A 13,176-nucleotide genomic window follows, 5' to 3' on the forward strand; every position below is an offset into this window, starting at 1 on the left:
GTGAAAGGTTTGTAGGATCATAGAAAAGAACCACAGAGGACTCCAAGGAAAACTCCACTGAATGAAAAAAAAAATAATGGAAGGGAATAAAATTATCAAAGGCTTATGAAAATAATAATTTAAAAATATTAATAAATCTTTTAAAATATTTTTATTACGTTATTCACATCTAGTTTTCTTTTTTACTGCAATGATCAACAACAGTAATAGTTAAGTAAATGGTAGTATGGTAGATGCTTCTTGTTGCTTTTTTTTTGAGTTGGGATCTCACTTTGTTGCTCAGGCTGGAGTGCAGTGTCACAATCATGGCTCACTGCAGCCTTGAACTGGGCTCAAGCCATCCTCCTTTCAGCCTCCCGAGTGGCTAGGACTACAGCATGTGCCATCACACCCAGCTAATTTTTTTGACTTTTTTACAGTTATGAGGTTTCATTATATTGTACAGGCTGGTCTCAAACTCCTAGGCTCAAGACAGCCTCCCGCTTCGGCCTCCCAAAGTGCTGGTATTAAAGGAGTGAGCCACAGCATCCAGCCAGATGGATGCATTTTTTAAAATAGGCCTTGTTAAGAACATTCTGCATGTTTTTACCAAATGTGAAAACAGAAAAAAAATACAGGACAAAAGAAGTTAAGAAAGATGCATTAGAAACCTGGTGGGAGGGCCTGGAGTAGGAACATCCCTTGAAGGTCAGGCCTTTGGTGTCCAGGACTTTTTGGAGAATCTAGAAAAGGTGAGAAGCCCTTTCACTTCGGCTACTAAAGCACACAGTAAAAATGTTATAAACTAGCAAGCTTTGAAATCCCTCTAAAGCAGAAGAGCTTCAGCTCAAATGGTACATTCTGGTTGCTTGCTTGGAAGATTTTCAGGTGACCTTAAGAATTAACAGCATTTGCCATATGAAACCAGGATGGGTAAGATCCTAGCTGGGTTAGAATGTGGATCTTGTACCCTGAAGAAGCTCATTGCCATGCTTGCATTTCAGGATTTTATGGGCAGCTGCAGACGTTCTGCCCCCCACACTACCCCGACTCCCAGAGAACCATGCCACCTGGCGGCTCCTGCAGTGTGATGCCTTCCTTTGAGGACTCCCTGGGCCCCACATCCATGAGCCAGACTGGTTTTGATGTTTTCCACAGAGCCTTCTCGACTCACTCGGGCATTACAGGTATGTTGGGTATCTGTGACTTAGAAACCACTTCCTCTCCCCTCTCCCCACCTCTGTAGGAGGGACCAGATGGGTTGCATGTGACTGGCCTGGACTAACTTGACCCAACACATGACTATCAAATCCTATTGAAATAGCTCCAAAATGTCTTATTTCACTTCCCTCTCCAGCCCTTCTCCAGCCCCACTTCCAACTCCACAGTTCAGAAGCTATAATCTCTCTTCCACACGTGGCCATGACCTTCCAACAAATCTCCCCAAGTTGACACCTCTTATGCCTTCCATATGACCTGAGCATGACCTTCCAAAAGTGAAGGATAGAATATGCCATCTTCCTGCTCAAATGCCTTAAATAGCTTCCTGTTGTCTAAAGAATAAACTCTACTCTCCAGAATGGCAATCAAAGTCCCCGTGAATTAGGCCTGATCAGACTCTTCATACCTACCCACACATTTTTTTTTCTACACCCTCTTCACTTGAGGTTTGCCAGCAGCCTTAACCCCACTTGCCCCTCCTTCCCTGTGTTTGCTTCTTGCTTCCTCTTTCTGGAATGTTCCTTCCCTACCTCTTTGTCTATGAGAATTCCATCCTCTTTTATGACTCAACTTTAATATTACTTCCTTTCTGAGGTCATCCTCACCCTTCTCTTGAACACTTTTACTTAGCCCATATTTGTGCCGAGTCATGTTTTGGCCAGCTGCCTGAAAGTCAACCTCGTCCCTGACTAACAGAAGCCCCTGGAGGGTCCAGGCCAGCGTGATTGCCTCCAAAGCTCCCTAGTCAGCATGTGAACACGACTGACTACACTGCACACCCAGTGGCATGACGTGGGGCAAGAGTTACTGACTTCCTGTGTTCTTTCTCTTCCAGTGTATGATTTACCTTCAGGTTCTTCGAGCCTCTTCGGGGAGTCTCTCCGCAGCGGGCCTGAAGACACCACATTCTTGCAGATCAGCGCTGTGGACCGCTGTCCCAGTCAGCTTTCCTCTGTCTACACTGAAGGCTAAAAGCTCCCTTGGCCTCAACTGCACATCCAGAAACTTGTTGCTTGCCACCTTTTGTTTAAATGCTCTCACAGACTGCAGGAGAAAGAATGTTACCCCAATCAGCGCAACCTGCAGAGACACTGATGTGTCTTTGGAAGGCAGTCCTGTATGGTCAGAGCTCACTTTGTGGGAGTCTTTGCAGTTACTCGTCTTTCTCTCTGGGTTTGCTGGACTAGGTGACCAGCAAGATTGTCTTTTCAAAGGGAATTTAGAGTCTCACTCTACCAGATACCTGTTACCCCTGGCTGTTACCCCTCAAAGACACCAATGAAATGCATGTAGAAATGTGATTTGGAGAGGACCCTGGCCAAAAACTCCAAATAGGGAAAGACACCCCGACTACCAGATGCACAGTGAGCTGCCTTACCCAGTGTTCACTCTCACTGCTCCCGATGCAGAGCCAGGCACAATGAAGAAATCTACATCCAAAGCACAGCGTGGTCTCTACTCTCAGAAACTCCCTGGCTTTCCCATTCCTCTTAGATAGCCCCATGCTAACCAGCCATGTCTCAGTGTTTCTTCAATAGCAAAATAAGCCTTTGTATTCCCGCAGCCTATCTTTGTTTTTGCATTTTAAAGACTTGTTATCTACATCTATTTAAAAGGAAAAAAATATTTAGAGGTCTGTTCTTTGGAGGAAATAATTATTATTGTAATCATCCCGGCTACGTATATTTTGCACAGCTGTCACCCCTGGCTTCACCCCTGGCATGTTAGTTTTGCAGTTAGCAAAGGCTACCTGAAGGAAATGGCGAGGAAATCCTCCCCACCAGTGCTGTAGTAGGACCCTTCTCGGGTTGACTGTTCACCTCAAAGACCTTGTTCAAAGAAGAAGCTTGTTTGACTGGTTTACTCATTGCCTCCACTCTGGTGTTGTGCCTAGAAAGTGTCAGAAGATATGAGAACAGGGACATACTGAGTCATGTGCCTGGATTCTCTTGGAAAACCAAATTAGGGATGCCTGGCATCCAGTTACTTTGCACAGCCCCCACTCACCTCTTTCAGGATATCCACTCACCTCTCTATCTCTCCCCTGTGCTTTTCCCCAGCCTCTTTTTTGCATCCTTCTTACCCTCTTCTTCAGTGTGGCTCAGATATGCCCACCACCACCCACCATTGCCCGACCATCAACTCTTAGGAAGGTAGAGGTAACATTTTTGCAAAAAGTGTGCAGAAGGAGGCAACCCTTTTTCTAAATCTCTGGTTTGGAGGCCTGGAATTTTCACAGCCACTTGGCCAAAACTATCAAACCTAAATAGGAAGTCATGTTCTATAACACCTTTACAGAGCTATTAAAAAGATCCCGAGTCCTAGGACATAGGCTGTAAAAGTTGGCCAATTCCAGAGATCTGATAAATTCTGACATTTTGGTACTATCATATTTCAAGGGTTTTTTTTTCTCACTTTTAAAAACTGTTTTCTGAACACCATGCTATTTGTGAAACTGAGAGCATCACAGTATCCAACAGTGTGGTGTTAGACTTGGGATTCCATAATAGTTCTTATCCTGATGGACAATAGTCTTTTCAGTAAGTTTCCCCAATTGGTAACGTTCTACCTGATTCTGGAGTTCATTCCAATGTGCAGTAGAATGAGGTGAATAAAGAGCCAAGTGTGTGTTTCATTTTTACAGCGCACTTAGTCAGTCTTGTTTCTCTGACTAGTGGTCTGTGTTCTAAGAAAAGCTATCCTATAGAGATGTCCAAGTCTGCAAAAGAGATGCACTATCCACTTTACAAAACTCTGCTTTACAAAAGGATGCACATCAGGCTTCCTTTACAAGTGAGCTTTTGGGCTGCATGTCAAACACCACCCTTCACATCACTTGGCCTAAGCAAGGACACATGCACAGTAGCACTGGCTTAGTAGCATCCTTCACGCATCCTCTGTCACACTCTAGAAAGAAAGGAAAACACTCATTTCTTTGGAGAGACCTTTTATTCATTCTTAAATATGGAAGCCTTTACAAGTAACTCAAAATACATTTCATTTGTGTGATGAGAAAAAAGATGTAAAGGCAAGACTGTTATTGCAGTTAATGTTGTCAGCCTTGCTTTGTGACTTTATATAATTTAAAGTAGAAAGTGAAGAGGAGGATAAAACAAGAAGCTGAACCTCAGATACTATGAATGTCATCTCCCTCTGGCTGAGAAGGGATGCTTGTGAGCCAGGCTCTACTCTTACCGAGGCTTCTCAGAAGAGTCCTGCCCCTTTTCTTGCCTCACTTTGGCTGGAGGGATTCAAAGATGGCCAGTCAGCAGAGTCACGTGCATCTTCCTTCTTTCTCAGCAGGAACTTAAGATCCACCCCCTGAGGCACTGACATTCGTGTTGTCAGAGGGGGTGAGCAGGAAGCAGGACCCAGTGTCATTCCTCTGAATCCCTCAGTGTTTCCTGATGGCTGCAGGTTTGAGATTAGGGCCTCAGAACATGACACATTCAGGTTCCTTCCAGACTACACACACTGTGCTTAGATTCTAAAATCCTTCCTGACCTTAGAATGTGTCCCTTGCTTACTTTTGCCATTGCTGAAGATTTATATATACTTTCATTATTTTTGTAACTGTACAAGTGGGAACGTCACAAAATTATTCCCTTCCATTTCCTGCTCTTTTTAGTCTTGATATGTAACCATTTTCATAAACATCCAGAGATTGTCATTTCCCCTAAGGAAAAAAAAACAACAAAACTGGTGCTTGTGAAAACACACACAGCCCAAAGCCAATTATCCTATCACATTAAAAAAAAAAAAATCAGTATGCCTAGAGACATTTCATTTGCTGCATTGTTTTAATTCCCTAAAGAGACTGCATCAAAATGTCAGTTGTAATTTAGCCTCTGATCGGCTGTTAAATATTATTTAAATACTTACTAGTCCTGTGGGGTATCTCCCTTTACCCATGTCTCCCCGAAGTTACATAAGTGATACTAAAATAGAAAAAAAGGTCTTTAGTAGATCACAGCATAGCTTCCACTGATAACAGTGTTGGTTTTGTTCAGTTGCTTTTAAATTATCAGCTGTCAAGCACACTAGTATACTAGTACCAGTTTTGAACAGGGATAAATTCAACTCCCCCGTCCAAGAACTTTAACTTTCCAGTTGCCATGAAGTATTGGGAATAGTGACTGTACGTGTTCAATTTAATATTTGATATTTTATTTGACTGTTTGTTATATCATTTTATAGCAGAATTTTTTTAATGGCACTTTTTGTCGGTGGTGTGGAATTTCTACGATTACTTTTTTTTTTGCAATAGATAAAGAAAAAAAAAACACTCATTGGAGAAACGGTGAGTGTAAAAAAGAGATTTATTTTGTATAGACAGCAAAGCATCCTGTGTAATGTTGCTGACATAAAGCACTTTGGGGGGAAAAAGTGGAAATCTGTTTTCCATAAATCACACAGACTCTTGTACATAGTTCTATACACTCACGTAGAGAAATGAACTGCATATATCATACTGGATCTGGGGCCGATTGTACTCTAGAGGCACATCTGGTGCTTATTGTCATAAATCTTTTAAAGAATTAGGTACACTTTTTTCTATTAATATGTATAGTTTTGTGATTTGTCACAGTTATGTTTCATATAATCATAAGTTATTTTGTCTTGTTCCTGAGGTCCTTTTTTTTTTAATGTCAAAAGTAAAATGAAGGGATTGTGCACTTGGTACAGAATAAAACTGGAAGTAGAGGAGACGCCCTCCTACCTGAAATCCTCCTTCATCAGGCTGCTTTAAAGCACAATGGCAACAACCGTTGTTTGTTTGTTTGTTTTATTATTTTGTTTTCTTTTGCCATCAGCCTCCAATGTATTGGGGTTGGTAATTATAATTAAAAGCAGATGGGGGGAGGGACTGTCCAAGGCCAGCTTTAAAATGCCGCATTGCTTTGGGCCAGAGCTGCAGCCTGGATTTAATTATAGATATGAGGACAAAATGGCAGTAAAAATGAATGTCTCCCTGAATCCTTTACATGTTGGGAGTGTCCATAAATAAAACATGAAGTTTTATTTCATCAGATTTAATTAAAGCTTTTATACATGTTTTATTGGTTATTCTATTAATCCGCTTCACAAACTGGATAAATGTGTGCTAGGGTTTGGGGTTTATTTGTGCCTTTTCAATGTAGCGCTACATCATGCTTCAGAAATGCCTCTAGTGCTTGGTATTCCAGGTGCTGGGGCTTCAGCAGCCTGGCAGTTGGAGGAGGGGGTGTTTTCAACTCCGTTTTCCTAAAACCCTGAAGAGAAAGACACAACATCAGCGTCCTGTGAACCGTCTCCCTGATCTTGGCAGTCCCCTGATTCCCCAGAGAAAGAGTCAGGTACCATATCCCTGGTTTCCTCCTCCTGTCCACTCTGCAGGCTTTAGAAGGCCACCTGCCCCACTGTGATGAGCTTTCTTCCTTGCCTCCCGTCTGTGTGTGTTGGGGGGCCAGGGGATAAAATATTCTCACACCTAATTTATCTGCTAGCCAAGCCCATGAATCTAAAAGAGATCACCTCTTGGGGACCATTCTTAGAAAGCTGACTGTTGTGTTGCTATACTTTTAAGACTTGAGGATTATTTTAAGCAGAAGAGACAGTGGTCCCATGAACCTTGTCTGGTTCCTCAGGGTCAAAGAGTAGACACCATTTGTTCGGGGTTGCAGAGGTGGAAATAGTGCTGACTGGTAAGACACAAAGGACTCCTCAGCTTCCTAAAAGGAGACAGCCAGTGAAAATGTAATTTGGTCCAATCTCTTCGGAGAACAGTTTGGCATTAAGTGATAGAGTTGAAGGCCCACTACTTTGCAACCCAACAGTTACACTCCTTTCAAGAAACTCTGAAGTTAACGATGGTTGATATAAGGTGCTATAGCAATGTTATTCACAATAGCCCCAAATTGGAGATGGCTCAACTGTCCAGCAACAGTAAAGTGAATAAAGGAATCTTGCCCAAGTCACATCGTGAAATGCCATGAAAGTGACAGCAAAGAAAGTGACAGAACAACAGACACAACTCAGAGCTGAGTCTCACAAACCATATTGAGCAAAATAAACAGATACAATGGCAAATAACACAGTGCTATTCTATTATTTTATGTATATATGTCCCCAAACAACCGAGATTCAATTACAGAGCTCAGGGTAGAAGTATAATGAACAACAAGGAAAACATCACAAAGGCCTAGCTACTGATTAACTCTGGTTGGGGAGAAAGGACACATGGAGGACTTCTGGGGTACTGAAGAGCATTGCTTTATTTCTTCACTTACGAATTACGTTATACAGATGTTGGAATTATAATGTATATACATATTTTATATTGGTTAGTTAAAATAGCAGAGTCAGATCTTAGATTACCTACTCCAGTATTCTGCAAAGGGCCAGACAGTACATATTTTAGGCTTTGAGAGCATTATGGTCCCTGTCTCAACTACTATACTCTGCTGCTGTAGTGTAAAACACCAATAGATGACATACAAACAAATTGACGTGGCTGTGTTCCAGTAAAACTTTATGGGCAAATTTGAATTTCACCTAATTTTCAGATGTTGTGAAATATTCTTTTGTTTTTAACTATATAAAAAGGCTTTTAAAAATTCTTAATCCACAGGCTAAACAAAAAAAAGGCAGCAGGCAGGTTTTGGCCCATGGGCCTCAGTTTTCTGACCCTAGTCAATTGAAAGCCCATTCCCCAAGCCCTTCCCATAAATATCCACTCAAAAGAAAACCACAGATAGGAGCCCCTCTGCTTATTCTTCTGCTCGTTGGGTCCTGTTCTGAGAGGAAATTCATGAGTTCTATTGATTAAGTTTTTCTTTGTTTAGATCCTGGGTTCTGCTCCCTGGGATACAGATGAATGCTTAGAGCCTGGAGTGCCATTCGACTTTATCTCTGGATTTAAAGTTTTTAATAAAAAGAACTGGGCATAGAGAAATCTGTGAGAATTGGAAAATGAGCACCCATTCTTTTTCCAAGCTAACCAAATATTTGCTGAATCTTGGCAGCCACAGTCAACCTTTTTCCTCTGAAATGCTGAGAGGTTATAAGTAATGGGAGACTTCATTTTTCTCAGGCCACAGCCCTTGTGAGAAGCTGGAGCTGCTTCTCAAAACCTGCAGGGTTCTCAGGGAAAGAAGAATCAGTTTTATATTCCAAGGCGCTATTGAAAAATGGTTGTAGTAGAGTCAGGGGGCCCTGACAGTGTTAATGGTCTGTTCCTTCCATGCTGCTGGGAGAGAGCTGGGCACCCCTGGCCCCTGGTTTCCCATAATGCTTAGCTCCCTAATTCCCAAACTCAGAGCCTTGTCAGCCCTCCCTGCCTGTGGTCTGCTTACAAGAAACAATGAGACAGTTCACACGGCACAAGCGTATGCCTCTCTTTGTGTCTCTAGTCCATGATAAAATTAGTAGTTTCAAAAATATGATTATTCATGAGTCCTGGGTCATTGACCAGATAGTAGCTGGGGCTAAATCCTCTTCAGTAGGTCTCCCTGGTGGTTTCATATGCTTAAGTTTGTGTATTGTGTGTGGTTTTGCGACTAATCTGCCAAAGACATTGTATTTTGGGTAAAATAATCCACATTATATTAAGTTTAATCAGGAGAAAGCTTAGAGAACATCCGGTCCAAGTTCATCATTTTAAAAAGGAGGAGACCAAGCTTATTTCATATATGTTCATTTGTTCATCATTCTAATATTTATTGCACATTCTGGAGCTACTGAATGCATACCTCAGAGCTACTAAGTTGGAATTTTTAACAACATGAAGGCACCTGCATGTTTAATAAGCTCTCCAGGTGATTATTTATCCAAACTAAAGTTGACCACTTTTGATATACTAGAGAAAGCTGACCGTTTAACACCGTGTAATAAGAGCTCAGCAGAACAGGAACTCCCAATTCCTGCCTGGGGAGATGGAAGGTCAGGGTCAGAGTTTACTGAGGGAAGGGAAGGAAGGATGCCTGATCTAGTTCTGAAGGATAAGTAGAACCTCAAGAAGCAAAGAAGCAGAGGAAGAGTACACCAGACAGAGAAAAGAACGTGTGCAGAGCCACCAAGAGAAGGAATGCCACCCAACAGATTAGAGTGTTGGAGGTGGTCCCATCTATGCACTCCTGCACTCTGGGCAATTCTTCCACAACCCATTGGCCTTGAGCCACAGTCCTTCTTCCTGTGTAGGCCTGCTAAGCTCAGAGCACCATTTCCCAAGCCAGTAGGGAATGGTTTGTTACCACTTACTCCTTAAAAAGAGTTCCACCATCAAATTAGTTTGGCAGTGGTAGGTCAGAGTTGTTATGTAGGTGTCTTTGCTTCAAGATCTCTCAAAGCCTTTACTGTGCCAATGTATATCATAATTCTCCAAGAGAGAGTTAGGAGATGCAGTCAGTTGACCAGAGAAATCTATTTTCAAAAAACACCTTATTAGTACTGTGGAAACAGTTTATTGATTACTCAAATTTTTAAACATGTAATTACCATGCAACCCAGCAGTTTCTTTTCTTTCTTTTGCTTTTTTTTTTTTTTTTTTTTTTGAGTTGGAGTCTCCCTCTGTGGCCCAGACTGGAGGCAGTGGCACACTCCCGGCCACCGCAGCCTCAGCCTGCTGGGCTCCAGTGATCCTTCCACCTCAGCCTTCCAAGCAACCAGGAAGAATCCTTCCACGCACTACCACGCCCGGCCAATTTTTGATTTGTTGTAGAAACAAGGTCTCACCAAGTTGTCTGGTCTCAAACCCATGGGCTCAGGCAACCCACTAGCCTCAGCCTCCCAAAGTGCTAGGATTACAGGCTGAGCCACCAACCCCTGTCCAGTTTCATTCTTAATACAAAGCAATAAGCACTGATCAGATTCCTGCCTGGGGAGATATCAGGGACTCAGATACTAGTATGTTAGTGTTCTTAGAAGCATTATTCCCAGTATCCAAAAGGTAGGAAAACCCCAATGTCCAACAACAGAAGAATGGATAAACAAAATATGCTATATACATACACTGGAATATTATTCACTCTTTAAAAAGAGGGAAATCCTGATACATGCTAAAACAGGGATGAACCTCAACTATATTATGCTGACATAAGTCAAACGCAAGAGAACAAAACTCGTATGATTACTTTTATATGAGGTACTTGAAACAGAGAAAGAAAGTAGACCAGTGATTACCAGCGGCTAGAGGGAGAGAAGAATGGGAAGTTATTTTTTTAACATATACAGAGTTTCTGTTTGATGAAAAAGTTCTGGATATGGATAGTGATAGTGATGTTTGCACAAAACTGAATTGCAAACTCAAAATGGCTAAAATGGTAAATTTTATGCTGTGTATATTTTAACCACAATTTCTAAAAGATAGCACTTAATAGGATGCCTGATGCCTAGTAGACAATTTTTTAAAATTCCGAAAACTCCTTAGTAGGCAGTGTTCCTTAGGATACTATTTGGGAACATCCTCTACTCTACAGAGGATGGGAGTAGAGCCCAGCGTGGATCAGTGTCTGCTCCCGACTGTGGAAATGGTGGGTGGAACTGGCCCCTGACTTGCTGAGAGGAAGAAGAGAAGCTGAGAAGAAGATGATCCAGATGGTAGTTTATAGGGTCTGCAGAAGGTGTTCTGAACACTATGCCTGAGAGGAAATCTTAGGAATTCAGGAAGGGAGAGAAAGGAAAATGGAAGGGGACTGAGTGTTGGTGTAGCTGAAGGAGAGGGTAATGAACTGGGGAAAATGAAAGAAGCATTAGCTTAGAGCCAGCTGATCCTAATGTGAGCAGAGGCATTGATTTGTTTGGATTGTATTCATCCAGTCAACAATTGTTTACTGAGTTCCATACCCAACACCATGTGCCAGTTCCTATCCTAGGTGCTGGTGGTAATACAGAAAAGAAAACACACAAACATCCCTTTCCTCGTGTGTTGTATACTAGTGGACTGGCATTTCAAATGATTTATTTTGGTTGTCTATGTAGTATGAGGTTCTGCAGAAGGTTGGATTCTCCAGGAAACGGATGCTGAGATAGAGTTGGGAGTGCAAAATGTTATTGGAAAATTAGCTGGGCATGGTGGCACAAGCCTGCCGTCCCAGCTACTCAGGAAGCTGAGGTGGAAGGATAGCTCAGGAAGTTGAGGCTACAGTGAGCTGTGATCATACCACTGCACTCTAGCCTGGGCCACAGAGTGAAACTCTTGACTAAAAAAAAAAAAAAAAATGTTTGTTGGAAAGTTACCTCTGGGAAAGGGGCAGTGTAGAAGCTGTATTAGGCAGAGAGATCATTAGGCTGTGATGTCAGCCAAAAAGAGGTCCTGCCACCCCATCAGGATGCTCTAGAGTAAAGATTGCTCTTGCCCACTGGAAGAATTCCATATGGGAGGGAGGGAGGCCATCATACCACTCCCTGCTGAAGCCCACACTGAGCAGAGTGTGTCTCGGCTACCACTGTCTTGATCACTCTTTGGCTGTGGTCCTTCCGGAGACCTGGAAAACTGAGGCGGACCCTGAAAGAATTAATGCTGTCAACTAGTGGCAATCCAGGTAGTTGGGAATCTGTGCCTGCTACACAGGACATCCGGGAAATATAGGTGCCCCATCGTGTTTTTCAGCTTGTAATAAAGAACGCACTGGACACACTCATACTTTTGAAAATAGATTTCTGCCTCAGCCCCTCTCCTGCTGGTCCTCTTGCACTCTCTCTCGGGGTCTCTCTCGCGCTCTCCCTCGAGCTTGTGCTGGGGTTCGCGCTTGTGCTGGGGCTCGCGCTCGCGCTCTCTCTCTCTCTCTCTCTCTCTCTCTCTCTGCCACACACACAGTCACTGGGATTTCAAAAATCTCTCAAGATTCATATTTTTAGCCGGGCTCGGTGGCTCAGCCTGTAATCCCGCGCCTTTGGGAGACTGAGGTGAGTGGATTGCCTGAGCCGGCGGTTCGAGACCCGCCGGGGCAACTTGGCGAGACCTCGTCTCTACAATAAATCAAAAATTAGCAGGGCGTGGTAGCATGCGCCTGTAGTTCCAGCTACTTGGAAGGCTGAGGCGGAAGGATCGCCGGAGCCCAGCAAGCGAGGCTGCGGTGGCTGGGAGTGGCCACTGCACTCCAGTCTGGGCGACAGAGTGAGACTCCACCTCAAAAAAAAAAAAAAAAAAAAGATTCACATTTTTTTCTTAAGGCTAGCATATGACTCTTTCCTGGGGAACAGTGGTGAGTTGTGTTCGGTTTTGGGAGGGGGGAGGTGGGGCAGGGGATGACTTTTTGCTTTTTCTTTTCTCTAGAGAACCACTAAGAAAGGGCCTGGGTTTGGCATCAGGCAGACCTTGTTCTTTGCAACTTATATGCTTTGCAATCCCAAAAGAAGTTCCTAAACTACACTGCACTGAGTCCATTTCTTCATCTTTTCAGCAGGTATTATAACACTCATCTCATAGGCAATGAGATAAAAACATAGATCATCTGGCATGGTCCCAGGTGTGCATGAAGTTCTCTCCAAAGCGTCATTGCCAACTTTTACAAATCACTGATCCTGCACCCTGTGTGGGATGATCATTTGTGAAGAGACCACAGCAAGGGACTGTATCTGAGATTTGTGCATGGAAGCAGGAAGGAAATGAGCTACCCCCAAGTGCACCCAAGTCATAAAATCTTCAATGATATTGCCTAAAGGGTTTGTCTTTATCTTAAGCTCACTCACAGATGCCTCTTTGGCACCTTCCTGGGGCCATCAAAAAGGGTAGTACAAGGCTGGGTACATGTCTGTAATCCCAGTACTTTGGAAGACTGAGGCAGAAGGATTGCTTGAGCCCAGGAGTCTGAGACGGTATATGTACAAAAATTTCTTTAAAAACTAGCCGGGAATGGAAGTGCGCACCTGCAGTTCCAGCTACTCAGGAGACTGTGAGGCAGAAGAATTGCCTAAACCCAAGAAGTTAAGGCTGCGGTGAGCCATGATCCTGCTACCGCATTCCAGCCTGGGCGAAAGAATCAGACCCCATCTCCA

At 43.1% G+C, this 13,176-nt stretch overlaps 1 protein-coding gene across 2 annotated transcripts in view; it reads left to right on the forward strand.

Moving 5' to 3' along the window:
- GLIS3 (GLIS family zinc finger 3) overlaps positions 1-2,759 on the forward strand; it is a 471,312-nt gene extending 468,553 nt beyond the window's left edge. The window contains exons 10-11 of one of the 2 annotated variants that reach the window (XM_008072048.2): positions 984-1,166; positions 2,036-2,413. In XM_008072048.2, coding sequence (XP_008070239.1) covers positions 984-1,166; positions 2,036-2,172 — 320 coding nt within the window. In that variant the 3' untranslated portion in view covers positions 2,173-2,413. Of the gene's footprint in view, positions 1-983; positions 1,167-2,035 lie in introns of both variants that reach the window. The other variant, XM_008072049.1, reaches the window with a different exon arrangement.
- Positions 2,760-13,176: the final 10,417 nt, after the last annotated feature.

This window comes from Carlito syrichta, unplaced genomic scaffold (genome assembly GCF_000164805.1).
Source record: "Carlito syrichta isolate Samal-C Ts95f unplaced genomic scaffold, Tarsius_syrichta-2.0.1 Scaffold314834, whole genome shotgun sequence".
NCBI lineage: Eukaryota > Metazoa > Chordata > Mammalia > Primates > Tarsiidae > Carlito > Carlito syrichta.